Source organism: Camelus ferus, chromosome 19 (assembly GCF_009834535.1).
Source record: "Camelus ferus isolate YT-003-E chromosome 19, BCGSAC_Cfer_1.0, whole genome shotgun sequence".
Classification (NCBI taxonomy): domain Eukaryota; kingdom Metazoa; phylum Chordata; class Mammalia; order Artiodactyla; family Camelidae; genus Camelus; species Camelus ferus.
The window spans coordinates 19848257-19862369 of NC_045714.1; the positions used below are offsets into that span (position 1 = coordinate 19848257).

The window sequence follows — 14113 nt, forward strand, 5'->3', positions numbered from 1 at the left end:
ATCCCTTATAAATACAGATGAATTTCATGGCATTTTGAAAATATAAAGGATACATTCTTTAGATTTTTGATGATACATAAGAGCTTCCCCCACCCCAGTGAAAGTTGAGTTATTGGTTCACTGACGCCCCAGGTGAGCACGTTTCCTGAACTGCCCTCATTACGCTGATTTTGAACACTTTATGAAACGTACAAACTTAAATTTTAGGATTCACCTGGCTGCTTTTCCTAGAAATGCTCCTAATAAAACTAGTGTGGGGTTTCTGGGGTTTTGTGAGGTTTCTCATTGCATTCCTGTCCTTAATAACAGGAAGCAAGGTCAGTGTGGCGTCCTTCCCCAAGGCAAGGCTTCAGAGACCAGCACGATTTACTTACGACGTGTTTATTTGTGCTGCTGGCTGTTGACCACACGCATGCACACACACACAAACACACCACACGCGTGTGCACACACACACTCAAGCTCACCTGTCCCTGGGGCTCAGAACTCACCTGGGAGAGAAAACGTTTGCCCTGACGGTTCAGCGTGGGCAAGTGGGACTTAACAGACTTGCGAGGGTGGAAGTGACCACGTCCTGTAATCCTGCAGCCTGAAAACAGGCTCCTGCTGAAGGAAGTCGGCCCAGCAGGGGAAGGAAGAACCTCGGTGATGGAGCAGCTGCTTGATGAAGTGAGTGCAGCCAGGAGAGCGAGTCCCTCTGAGGGTCTCAGCCTGGCCTTCCTCCTCCGTCTCTTTCCCATGGAAGTTTTGTTCGATATTGTGATATTTAATTAAAAACTGTCTGGAAGTGGGTTAAATGGCTAGTCAAAAACTTTACTTTAATCATTACCTGCCTCTAATTTTTATAGCAAAGAAAGTAGGAAGAAAAATGCACATAGCGGGGAGGGTATAGCTCAGAGTAGAGTGTGTGCTTAGCATGCACAAGGTCCTGGGTTCAATCCCCAGTACTTACACTAAAAAATAAATAAGTAAATAAAGTTTAAGAATAATTTAAATACACAAATAAAAAAGGAAAGAAAAGAAAAGAAAAATGCACATAAACCCAAAGAACATGCAGGAGTGGTCGAGTGTGGGGTTTTGTGGCAAGTCTGTCCTCTTCCACGTGCTGCAGGGAGCAGACCCCAACTGCAGCGACAGTGAGGACCGGCCGGTGCTCAGCACGGCTGTCGTGAATAAGCACCATGAAGCGATTCCGGTCCTCGTGCAGAGAGGAGCAGACGTGGACCAGCAGTGGGGACCGTAAGTGAGACACGAGGGGGCGGGTTCTGGCGTGGGGTCAGCTCAGGCCTCCCCGGGCTCTGCCGAGCAGAGTCGGTCCGCGTGCCCTGCTCTGTTTGGACCACTTCAGAGCCATTTTCACCCCTGTTGGCTTAACTGCTTCTATTTCCAGATCCGGGTAAAACAAACTTTTAAGCAGACCATTGGATTGTCTAATTTTTAGTAGCTTTGAGAAGTGATGATACATTTTGTTAACTCATGAATTTATACTTTTGTGGGGCTTCAAGTCCTTAGCCTTTGGGTGTTAAGCAGTGTTTTCTTCACCATTTAAAATGGTAAGATTGATAAGAGTGGCCCCAGAGTGTTCCCCGTGGGAATATACCCGTGAAATTACCGCGGAAAGAAAACCTTATCCAGGCGTCTCCAGATGCTAACAGCACGTCATCGCCTGGCGCCTCGGTTTCCCCAGCTGGGCAGCTGGGCGGAGCCCCGTTGGGTGCTTTTGCAGCTTTCCTGCTGTTGGTGCTGTCCCGCCTCTCGGCCTCACTCAGCCTTGTGATTCTGTTGTTCTCCTGCAAATTTCTTTGGAAACCTGGGGCGGAAGGTTTCTTGAGGCTAGGCCTTCACGTGACCTCTCGCATCCCGCTGACCACGCTGATGAGCTACGAGTCGCGTCGGGGCATCGCAGGTCCACCTCTGCCTGAACCGAGACGAGGATGGGACCCTGTGAATCGTGCTGCTGAGTCTGGGAAGCCGGCCGGCGGACAGAAGTTAAATAGCTCCACTTCTGTCTTCCTCTGTTTCAAAACTTCCTCTAGCGTCTTTATTCAGAGTATATCCCTCTTCATTTTCCTATGTGCATTTTTTTTTTAAAGTTTCTGCCCAAGAGGACCCCTATGTCAGTAGACACGACCCCTTTTTTAGTTTTATTTTGTAACAGAATGTTTGGCATATTGGTGTACATACTCGATGGCTGGAATTTACTTTCTCAAGGTTTCTTAGAGTTCACGTTCATCATGCCTTTCAGTCTCTTCATTTATCCTACAAACAGCATTACTGACAAAAATAATGCCGCCTTACTCTGTGTTAAGGCACACTCTATGCTTGTGTAGTTCAGATAGGATTTTTCTGTCGCACTTAAGTACAGTGCTTGTGGTTGATATAAAATCCTCCTGAGCACATTTTGAATTGCTGCTTAAGTGTGATGAGGCCTGGCTTTCTGAGAAGTCCAGCTAAGGGGATGAAACTCCTTTGGACGTGGACAGATGACCTGCTTCTCCCTGGTGTTCCTCAGTTTCCGTTTTTGCTTCGTTACTAGTCTGTAAGTTGACATTTATCCACATGTGATCTCATTGCATTTCTACTAAGTCTAACACTGGTTAAACATGGTCTGTCTAAATGGTGCCTACTAGCCCTTTGTCACTCCCACTGCTTTGTCATGGTTACTATTAGTAGGGGCGGGGCGGGTGCAGTGAGGATGGTCGGGGGTGGATATACCTCAGGGCAGTGGAGGGGCGGGGAGGCCGGGAGGGAAAGCGAGACCGGAGGCCCTCCCTTCAAAATAGAGCCCAGAGATCTCTTCATTTCAGTTTATGCCAACAGAGGAAAGCAGATGTTCCCACCGAGGGCCAGTTCTGCTGAGTCTGGCTTGTATTAGTTAGAAGTGTTTGTGCTGGGGTCAAGCTGGCCTCTGCCCCACGGTGAACCCCTGAGATCCAGGAACGTGACCTGAAGACCCCCCATCCTACAGCTCCTCAGGCACAAGCCCCCCAGAGGTCTGCCTTTCCCGTGAAAGAGGCTCAGTGAACTGCTCCTTTGCAAACAAGGCTGAAAATGCCCTCTCCCACCCGACGCTTGTGAGCCACCCGAGAGGAGCACCCTAGGTGGTGTCTGCACAGGCGACCTCTGCCAAGTGGCTGGGCGGGTAGCAGAAAGCCCCTCCCTAGGGTTTCCGGTTCCCGTGTTTGTATCTTCTTTACGAGAATAACCTCATACGCCGCAGATGGTGGGTCGCCAAGGAGAAATACACACTCTCTGTCAAAGCTGATCCCTCTTAACCAGCAGATTTCAGAAACCCAGATGCAAGGTCTCGCCAGGAGGGGGACACAGAGTAACACCCTTTCCTTTAGGACAGTTTCAAACATTGAGTCTCTGAGCTCTGCCCCCAAGCCATCAGTTTGCTTCGAGGCTCTCCGGTGGAGATGGATTCTATTAGGTCGTTCAGGATTTACAGAGAGAGATTTAACTCCCCACGATACTTGGATTTGGATAAACAGTTTGAGTTGTTGGTGCCTTAGTAGAAAAGTTTCTTTATGATACAAATTCACAGAGCACTGCAGTGCACCTGCGGTGCAAACCACCTTCTAGAAGGTCTGATGAGACAGACAATACCAAGCTACTCGGAGACACAGGCTCACAGCATGGGGTTCCAACAAGGAGGTGCCTTCCACCTGGTGCCCTGGCCCTGTTGGAATTTGTTTGAGGAGCGATGTATAAAAATAAGAGTTAGCAGAATCATGATTCATCAGTTTCCAAAACTGAACTGTGGTGACACAGGAAATAACCAACTCGGAAAACCTAGCCATCAGCAGACCCCATTATTCAGCAGGTAGAACACGCACTCTGCTCCTCATCTGGGGAGAGCTGTGAAGGCAGAGGACTGTGAGTTTACTTAGGAGATGCAGCAATGCTGGGACCGTATCTTAAGTTCAAGTGATAAATGCCTGATAAAGTCCCAAGGAAGTTGAGGGGGTGAAGTGACAGTTAGGCCTTTGCCACCAGGGAGGGAGGACAGATGGAAGGTAGGAGGAGATGGGTGTCGCTGGTGTGACTGGGACCTCCGTTGTCGGCGCTCCCACAGCATGCTGCGAACCCCTCGATCCCGAATCGACAACCCAGTCCTCTGAGCTCCACTGTGTGACTGTGACCTGGTGGCCCTGGCATATCTGTAGACACCAGGCTGGCACTCAAATATGAGCTGAACAGACGAACAAATAACTCAAGTGACTTTAAGCCGGGTAGAGGTCATCTGAAAGACCTTGAGAAATTTAAACTTTTTATTCCTTCTTTTAAAAAATTTTTTTTTAATTTTGTTTTTATTTTCTTATTTTTTAATGGAGGTACTGGGGATTGAGCCCAGGACCTCGTGCACGCTAAGCACGTGCTCTACCACTGGGCTGTACCCCCACGCCCGAGCAATGTAGACTTTGAAGGGGACCTCTGGGAATTTTGCTAAAGGAGGTGGGGGAGGTAGACTCCTCTCTGGTGGCAGAGGACAGTTGGGAGGCAGGAGAGAGCAAAGCGTGGACAAAATGAACGTATTCTTGCTAGGTCTTCTCATCTGCAAAATGGGGATAATAATGCTTATGTCCTAGGGTTAGTTGGAGGATGACATGATGGTTGGTCAGTGCCTGTGAAGAGCCTAATAATCGGACTTTAGTGTAGCCGTCGTGATGCTGTGATTATGAAAACGGTGGGTTCCCGGGCTTTGAGTGGAAAGTGTCAGCTGCAGGATGTGGTGATGCGGAGGAGCGGGGCCTGGGGGAACAGCCATGTGGGGCCTTAAGTCATAGAAGCCCAGGGTGGAAGGTGTTAGATCTAAGTTCTAAGTTCCCACTCTTCACAGATGTCACCAAGTCTTCCCAAGCCCAAGCTTCACGTTAAGGAAAGGGCACATGCATTCTTTTGATGCTCCAAACTCTAAGGAGGTGAACGTGATCAATGCCCCTCATACTTAACGTGCATATAAATCACCCAAGGATCCTGTTAAATGCACATTCAGGACATCTGGGCGGGGCTGGGTTTGAGATTCTCCATCTCTAACAAGCTCTCAGGGGATGCAAGTGGTCCAGGGACCACAGTGTGAGTAGCAAGGACCCAGAAGCGGCTCTTAAAAACACTGAGATCTGAGAGCAGCCCAGCGTGGCCCTTGGTGAGGAGGTAGCTCACCAAGCTGCTGGACACAGGACTTTCGTCCTGTCCCTGACAGGTCAGTTATGTTGATCTGATCAACCTAATAGCAACAATACCACCACCATCAGCAGTAATATGAAGGCTGATGCCCAAATCTTAGTTGCTTGGAGGAACTGTTTGTATTGAACCAAAAGGCAGATCTTTGGAAATTCGTGGACAGTCTGTCATAAGGCACATGGTCCTGCAATTTTCATGTACTGTCTCTGGAGAAATACGAGGCTGATCACACCGCTCATATTTACTTCATACCAGGAGCTTTGGCCAGTAAGTTAGCTGAAATTATGTGCATGATAAGATCTAAAATTAGATCTAAAACCATTAGGGTGGTTTGACGCTTAGAGTTCTGTTGCAGCGAAAACCAGTGAAAGTACTCAGTTTCTCATTTAGTTTGGAAAATGGAAAGCCTTCTCATGAACTGGACAGTTTCAATTCTGGAGCCCAAATCAGGCAGAGGATTCCCCTCCCACAGTTGCCTGGAGAAGTTCATGGTCACGTTTACCTGAAATTCTTGCAAGTCGTATGGGTTTCAATCTTGGAGGCCATACCCCTTCCCTTAATTTGTTTGTCTATTCATTCTTTCCATTGATGTATTCATTTCACTAGTGGTTACTGAGCACCTACTGTGTGCCAGTCAGCGTTCTAGGCGATGGCGATACAGCAGTGACAAAGACGAAGTCCCTTCCCTCGCGGAGCTTACAGTTTAGTGGAGGAGACAGACAATAAACAAGTAAGCAAATGAATAAGTAATCTCAGAGAATGATAAGTGCTCCGAAGAAAATCAAGCCAGGTAAGAGACTGGAGGGTGGTGTGGTCAGGAAAGGCCCCATCTCTGCCCGCCGGGACCAGAGACTCCCAGAAAGAGTCTGGGACAGACCTGCTTTAGGTGCAGAGCAGTACTGGGAGATTATTCACCAACTTCATCACTCATTTCTGGTCTTGTCATAGTGACATTGCCTTATTTATGGCTAGTCTGGAAGACAGATTTCTTAGATTGTGTGTATTTATTGAAAACATCTCATACACACCAGATACGTTTCTGATTTTATCGAAGTAAGATGTACACATGATTGAAAAATCAACTCCTGTGGAGGGGCTCAGGAGTCCTCCTCCACCTTCACTTCATCCCCAGTCCTCGCCCCCGGGGACAACCACGCTTACACTGGCAGTTCCCGATGTAGCATGCCTGGGGGGTGCCTTGATCCTTGCCAGATACATGGCTTTCCTTGCTGACCCCGCCTCATTATTTCTGTCCCCACCTTCGTGTTTTGGTCATTCTATTACTGTTTTTGGATCCTTCATTAATGACTGTTAAAATATAAATGATGTGCCTAAACTTCTATATTTTGGCTGTCATCTTTCAATGGTGCCTCCTGCCTGACCTGTACGTCAGTGCAGATAAGCGTAATTCGTCTTCCTGCCTCTACCTCTACCTCCCCTTCCCCTTCCATCTCATATGTGCTGTTGGAATGTGCTTACATTTTACAGGGCTGATCACAGTTACATTTACTTGTGTGAACATAGTGAAGACTTCCATTCTTTGTCTACCAGTTGATTACAATAGTTGAAAAACACAAAGAGCAATTTTCATTTATAATAGTTACATAAATATTGCCCATGGGTATGCTCTGAGTACGTTTCCTTATTTATGGGTTCAAGATAATGACCCCTAGGCTACTCAAAATCAAGTGTTCTTACCAGAAATGTCAAATGGATTCTCTTTACACATCATAAATTATTCAAAACCATGTTGTTTCATTTTCTCCCGTAAACTGTGAATAACTTGTACATTTTTTGTGTGTATTTGATTTTCCTGGAATTTCTGATTGCCTTTGGTTTTTTCTGGTTTGAAAAAGAACATGCCTTCTCCACATCCATAATCCTATCTGGTTCTTTGCATTTTCAGTTCCTTCCTTCTTAGAGACGTTCTTCTTGGAGTATACTTCCTGCTCAGATTTTGCCTGACAGCTCTCTAGCCCTGATGCACAGTGGTCACCATGGAATTTCTTTTCACTGGAACCCACCTGTAGTTACTGCTCATGCTTTCCTCTTTCTTGGTTTTGACCCTTGTCAAGCTAGAGTGTAAACTCTTCAGAAAGGGTGTGTAGAAAAAAAACTTCTGAGTCCTTGAATGTCAAAAATGACTTTTTGTCTTCACTTTTTTTTCCCATCTAATTTCCTAAATGTATTTATTTTACAATATCATATTTTAAAAGTTGAAGTATAGTTGATGTACAATGTTATATGTTACAGGTACACAATATAGTAATTCACAATTTTTAAAGGTTATACTCCATTTACAGTTACTATAAAATACTGGCCATATTGCCCATGCTGTGCAATTCATCCTTGTATCTTATTTTATACCTGATAGTTTGCACCTCTTCACCCTCCACCTCCGTCTTGCCCCTCCCCCTGCCCTCTCCCCACTGGTAACCACTCATTCCTTCTTTACATCTGTGAGTCTGTTTCTTTTCTGCTATATTCACTAGTTTGTTGTATTTTTTTAGATTCCACGTGTAAGTGGTATAGTATTTGTCTTTCTCTGACTTATTTCACTTTGTCTTCACTTTTGACTAATACTTTTTTTTTCGCATCTCTTTTTCATTTCTTTTTTCTTTGTTTTTCAATATTTTTTATTGAGTTATAGTCATTTTACAATGTTGTGTCAAATTCCTATGTAGAGCACAATTTTTCAGTTATACATGAACATACATATATATTCACTGTCACATTTTGGTTTTGCTGTGAGCTACCACAAGATCTTGTATATATTTCCCTGTGCTGTACAGTATAATCTTGTTTATCTATTCTACATATGCCTGTCAGTATCTACAAATTTGCAACTTCCAGTTTATCTCGTCCCACCCCCCCACCCCCCGGCAACCACAAGTTTGTATTCTATGTCTATGAATCTGTTTCTGTTTTGTATTTATGTTTTTTGTTTTGTTTTGTTTTGTTTTGTTTTTTTAGATTCCACATATGAGCAATCTCATATGGTATTTTTCTTTCTCTTTCTGGCTTACTTCACTTAGAATGACATTCTCCAGGAGCATCCATGTTGCTGCAAATGGCATTATGTTGTCAGTTTTTATGGCTGAATAGTATTCCATTGTATAAGTATACCACTTCTTCTTTATCCAGTCATCTGTTGATGGACATTTAGGCTGTCTCCATGTCTTGGCTATTGTAAATAGTGCTGCTATGAACATTGGGGTGCAGGTGTCATTTTGAAGTAGGTTTCTTCTGGATATATGCTCAGGAGCGGGATTCCTGGGTCGTACGGTAAGTCTATTCCTAGTCTTTTGAGGACTCTCCATACTGTTTTCCACAGTGGCTGCACCAAACTGCATTCCCACTAGCAGTGTAGGAGGGTTCCCTTTTCTCCACAGCCTCTCCAGCATTTGTCATTTGTGGACTTTTGAATGATGGCCATTCTGACTGGTGTGAGGTGATACCTCATTGTAGTTTTGATTTGCATTTCTCTGATAATTAGTGATATTGAGCACTTTTTCATGTGCCTAATGATCATTTGTATTTCTTCCTTGGAGAATTGCTTGTTTAGGTCTTCTGCCCATTTTTGGATTGGGTTGTTTGGTTGTTTCTTATTAAGTCGTATGAGCTGCTTATATATTCCGGAGATCAAGCCTTTGTCGGTTTCATTTGCAAAAATTTTCTCCCATTCCATAGGTTGTCATTTTGTTTTACTTATGGTTTCCTTTGCTGTGCAGAAGCTTCTAAGTTTAAATAGGTCCCATTTGTTTATTCTTGCTTTTATTTCTATTGCTTGGGTAGACTGGCCTAGGAGAACATTTTTGAGATGTATGTCAGATAATGTTTTGCCTATATTTTCTTCTAGGAGGTTATTGTATCTTGTCTTATGTTTAAGTCTTTGATCCATTTTGAGTTTATTTTTGTGTATGGTGTAAGGTAGTGTTCCAGCTTCATTGATTTACATGCTGCTGTCCAGTTTTCCCAACACCATTTGCTGAAGAGACTGTCTTTATTCCATTGTATATTCTTGCCTCCTTTGTCAAAGATTAGTTGACAATTGACTAATACTTTGATGTTAATTTCTGTGTTCAAAATAATTTTTCCTCAAGTCTTAGTAAGCCTTGCTCTCGTGATTTCTAGCATCCAGCATAGCCCATGAAAATTCTACAACAAATTCTTATTCATTTGTGACCTGTTTGTTCTTTCAGCGAAGCATTTATTCCTGATGTTCTGAAATTTCGCCAGGGTGTTTTTTTGATGTGCTGTTGTTCATTCATCCACTTGGCCCTTTCAGTCTGAAAAGTCCTGTGTTTCTTCAGCTCAGGGACAATTTCTTCTATTAGTTCTTTGATATTTTTTCCCCTCCATTTTTTCTGTTCTCTCTTGGTAGAATTCCTGGTAGTTGGATGGCAGACCTCTTGAATCAATCTCCTCTGTGCCTTTCTTTTTCCTTTTCTCCCCCATATTTTTTAGCTCTTTTTTCTGTTTTAAGAGATTTTCTTGCCCCTCCTGCTGAATACTTTTTATTTCAGCAATCGTATTTTTACTTTCTAAGAGCTCCTTTCTGTTCTGATTGTTCTTCACGGCCTTCTGTTTTTGTCTGATATTGTCTTCAGTCATTTGAAATTGCTTACTTTCGTATGTCTCGGTTTTTCTCTTGGACGCTGCAGGCAGTTCTCAGATGTGTGTGCTCCTTTGCTCTCCATCCATGTTTGAGAATGGGCAGTGGTTAGACAGGCTGGAATTCTGTGTATGTGACCAGAGCTTATCGGCTGGAGGGGTTTGTGGGAAGATGAGCTGCTCTCAGGCTGGGACAAGTGGAAGGCCTCCCTCTGAGTATGCCAGCTGCCTGCCTGGTTCTCACCAGAGGCTCCATTTATCTTCTTCAGAAAAGAGGCCACCATACTTTTTCTCCATTGGGATAAATTTATGGAGGCAATAAATCTGCAGGTGCAGGGGATTGGACTGTGGTGTCAAGGGAAGGGTCAGGGGCCAGGAGAATGCAGACCTTCAGTTGCTCATCTCATTTCTGTCCTCAGCCCTGTCTCACACTTTCTATCTCTCCTGCCGCCTCTGATCAGGAGCCTTTCATGAGTTCTAGAATGCAGGGACCACTCCAGCCTTCGTTTCAGCCATCCTCTGCACCTCACTGGGGCAGAGCTGACCAGGCAAGGTGGAGAGACAGTCTGGCGCACAGTGAAATATGCTCTCTGACCTCTCAGTCCTGCCCTCTGGGTTCTGAGACTGCTGTTTATTTTCATATCACAAAGCCAAACTCACTGAAGCCCACGTGATTGTCCCTACACAAGAAGAGGAGCCTCAGCCCTAAAGGTTATTGTCCCATAGACATGTCTGAGGGGCCCAAGTTAAGGGTGAGATCGTGTCCAGTATGTTCCTTACGCTCTTGTAGGAAATGTACTAACATAGGATTTATTAGCATTTAATAAACTGACTACAAACCAGATCCTTACTTTAAAAAAATGAATATGTTTATAGACTTTTTACTTTCTATCTGGCATCAAAGCTTACCTTCCAAATCCTCTAAGGAAAGGAGCAGAGAGGGGAGAGTCAAGAGATTTTTCCCAGGTTAATTAAATAGGTCAGTGGGTGAAACCGAGGCCCCTTTGGTCGCCTGCTCCCTCTCCACTTCCTTGAAGATGCTAACCAAAGGTTTAGTCAGGATGGTTTTTCCCCCCAAACAGGCTCCAAAATACAGCTCTTCATGAAGCAACTCTGCTTGGCCTGGCAGGAAGGGAGTGCGTCGCTGCCTTGCTGGGGTACGTTCCTTGGCCTCTGAGGGATGCTTCTGGAGGCCACAGTGAGCTCTCTGTTGACCCTGTGAGGATTTCAGAGGGTCCTGGCTCCTCAACAGCTGGCCCAGCGAATGGGGGCCGCCCTCCCACCATGGCTCCCAGGGCACTGAGGGCTTGTAAAAGCTCAATGAAAATGTTGCCCCCTTGAACCCACTTGATTATGGGACCCCGTGGCCAGGACTGGAGTTGGACACGAGATCACAGAGCCCCCTCGAGAGCTGGGTCACGGTGGCCTCACGGGGAGGGTCTGGGAAGGGGGCCCGGGGCTCCCAGACTGGCTCCGTGGCAGGGGAGAGTCAGGCCCTCAGGTTCGGGCGTCCGAGCCCTTCATTTCACCCCCGTCTCCTTTACAGATGCAACGCGAGCATCCAGAAGAAGAACTCAAGGGGCCAGACAGCATACGACCTGGCCCTGGAAACTGGTGACGACCCAGTCACCTCACTCTTTGCTGCGAAGCTCGGCCTGGATGAGGACCGTTAACCCCGAGGGCCCCGTGGGCGTCACTGAGAGCAACCGGCCAGCCCTGGCTGTTCTTTGTTCGTTTCTTTCTGAAATGTGTACTTGAGATTTGGAAATTGGGGTTGAGAGGCACTCAGAAGATTTAAAAAAAAATTAAATGACAGTATAAGCCCCTAATACCACGTGAGCATTTCCCCGTATGCCCTGGATGGCAGGTGAACTTAGTGTATGTCTTCGGTGGTGTATTGCTGCTTGTCTTAGAATTTGCTTTTTAATTTAAATTTATTTTTCAGTAGATAATAGTTGCATATGCTGCTAAGCTAAAAAGTATAAAGTATTACGTCGTGAAGAGTCTCCCTCTGGTCCCTGTCCCACTGTCGCCTGTCCCTCTGCAGAGGCAGCCAGTGACATCAGTGTCAATTGCGTCTTCCAGAACTAGTGTAGGATTATAGAAGCACGCGTACGTGATCTGTGTGTGTGTTTGTGCAAAGTATATGTAAAACGTAAGTAAGGTGATGCACATATATTCTCCCCCCTCTTTTAAGACAGACAGTGGGAAACCACATACTGCTCTGCATGTGCTTTGCTCAGTATATCTTGTAAGTGGTTCCAAATTAGTCTGTGAAGGTTGAGTGTATGAAACCTGTTTTCCTCGTGTTGAACTCTTCAGTATTCCTACTGTTGTGGTTTGTTCTTTTGTTGCCAGATAAGCTTTGAATAAACCATCCGCAGGCATGTGTAATTTTGACTCATTTTTTCTTTCGGATTGTCATCTTGGTCTTTGGGTGGTGACGCTGAGTCCCTAAATTGTTTCTGTTAACGTATGTAGGCAGGATATTCATTAATTTAGAATCACTGATTTAGGACACTAAGTAGGACTCTGTCGGGGTGGCTGCCGCATCACTGCTGGCACTTGATCTCCCCCGGGTGGGTGACCGTCTGCCTGGAGGACAGGCGCTGTCGGATCCGAGCGCCCAGTGGGAGTGGGGACACCGACACTGGCTTCCCAGGTCAGACCCTGGCAGTCTGCATGAGGGGGGACCTTCGACGGTACCCGGTATCTAGAGAGACCCGTGGGGTGTGATCACGTGGTTTGGCGGTCTGCACTATGTCTATTTAGCTTAGCCAGGAAGACCTTTCCCGGGGTTTTCTTCCTCGGAGGCTCAGTTCAGGATTGGCCACGAGAAGTACACAAGGTTCGAGACTCAGGTGGCGGAAGTGCAGCGATGGCCACCCCCCGCGGAGGGGGTTCAGAGCACCGGACGACACTATGGCTCGCACCCCACGGGATCCGGAATCAACAGCTGGGAGGAGGGTACGGCTTCAGGGCCGTTTACCCAGACCTCGGGAGCAGGGAGGTCCCCACGGCCCGTGGGCTCCAGAACAGCCCCCGGGGCTCCTGGGCCTAGCTTTCTCACCCTGCGGGCAGGAACCGCATTCCTCGGGTTTTCCGTACTTCCTGGGGGCCGTCCTGCCCCCTCCCCGACATCCCACACTGGGTGCCTCTCTCTCGCCAAGGCGCGCTGCCTGGCCAGGTTAACTGCCCTTTGAGAGCTACCAGGAAGGGCAAGTCCCAAGTCCTCGGGGCAGGCGTCAGGAAGCGCAGGCCCGCACGTCTGCTCAGGCTCAGGCCGAAGCCGCCTCCCACCAGCGGAAGGTCTTCTCCAGGGAAGTCTCAGTTCTGCACTGAAGGCCTTTCAACTGATTGGATCAGGCCAGCCCAGCCCACGGAAGGCAATCTCCCTCACTTAACGCAGCTGATTATAAACTGTAACCACAGCTGCAAGGTACCTTCCCAGCAACAGCTACGTTAGTGTCTGACTGAATAACGGGGGCGGGGCCCACAAACAGACCGTCCCAGCCCCCATCAGTGTCATTGCTTGTTAATTTCTTTCCCCTCCCCTCCCCTCCCTGCTTGAACAAAATCGGTAACACACACATGTAGTTTTTTCATTCGTTGTATAGGGCTATAACTTTCTTTTTTGCATATAATTTTTGGCAGTTGCCATTGCCAAAATTAGGTTTTTGGTTCATATATATTTAGGTTTGGGAGGAGGAAATTTTTTTCTCTTTGGTTTTGATAAAAGGGTGCGAGGAGTTTTTAAATGCTGTGCCCAGGCCTGTCCCATTTGGGACAGCTACTTAAGGGGGGGGGGTGTCCCATCAGGCTGGGGGCACCTCCCCCACCCCCGAGGACCTCCCTTCCCTCTGGCTCCTTCCCCTTTTCTGTGAGGAATTATGACGCTGTAACTTTTGGGGGGGGAAGAGTCTCCCTTTCCTGTGTTTATGCTCAGACTTGATGGCTGCCCTCGCGTTTGCCCACCACTCTGACATCTGAAAGTGAAGCTCGCCCACAGTGAGCAAGCCCCTTGCCCTCTGCAGATGAGGAGGGGGTAGAACACATTTCCACTCGGGCGAAGCCGTGTTCCTTCCCCCTCCCCACCGTTCTAACGAGTCTTTTGAGGAAGGCCAGAGGGGTCTGAAATTCACATCTGCATCAGACCACTGCCCCACCCCCAGGACCCCTCACTTACTTCTCACCAAGAGGGGCAACCCCAGGCTTTGATTCCAGCCAAGCCCCACCCACCTCCTGTTGGCCCTGCCTGCCCCGGGCTTCTATTTGCACACTTCACACATGGGCTGGGAGTTAGGCAAAATCT

General features: G+C 46.8%; 1 protein-coding gene across 4 annotated transcripts in view; it reads left to right on the top strand.

The window, feature by feature from the left end:
- DZANK1 (double zinc ribbon and ankyrin repeat domains 1) overlaps window positions 1-12195 on the top strand; it is a 69703-nt gene extending 57508 nt beyond the window's left edge. For 3 of the 4 annotated variants that reach the window (XM_032461766.1, XM_032461768.1, XM_014557721.2), the window contains 4 exons: window positions 589-669; window positions 1112-1239; window positions 10884-10958; window positions 11348-12195. In XM_032461766.1, coding sequence (XP_032317657.1) covers window positions 589-669; window positions 1112-1239; window positions 10884-10958; window positions 11348-11474 — 411 coding nt within the window. In that variant the 3' untranslated portion in view covers window positions 11475-12195. The remainder of the gene's footprint in view (window positions 1-588; window positions 670-1111; window positions 1240-10883; window positions 10959-11347) is intronic. The other variant, XM_032461767.1, reaches the window with a different exon arrangement.
- The last annotated feature ends 1918 nt before the right edge of the window (window positions 12196-14113 follow it).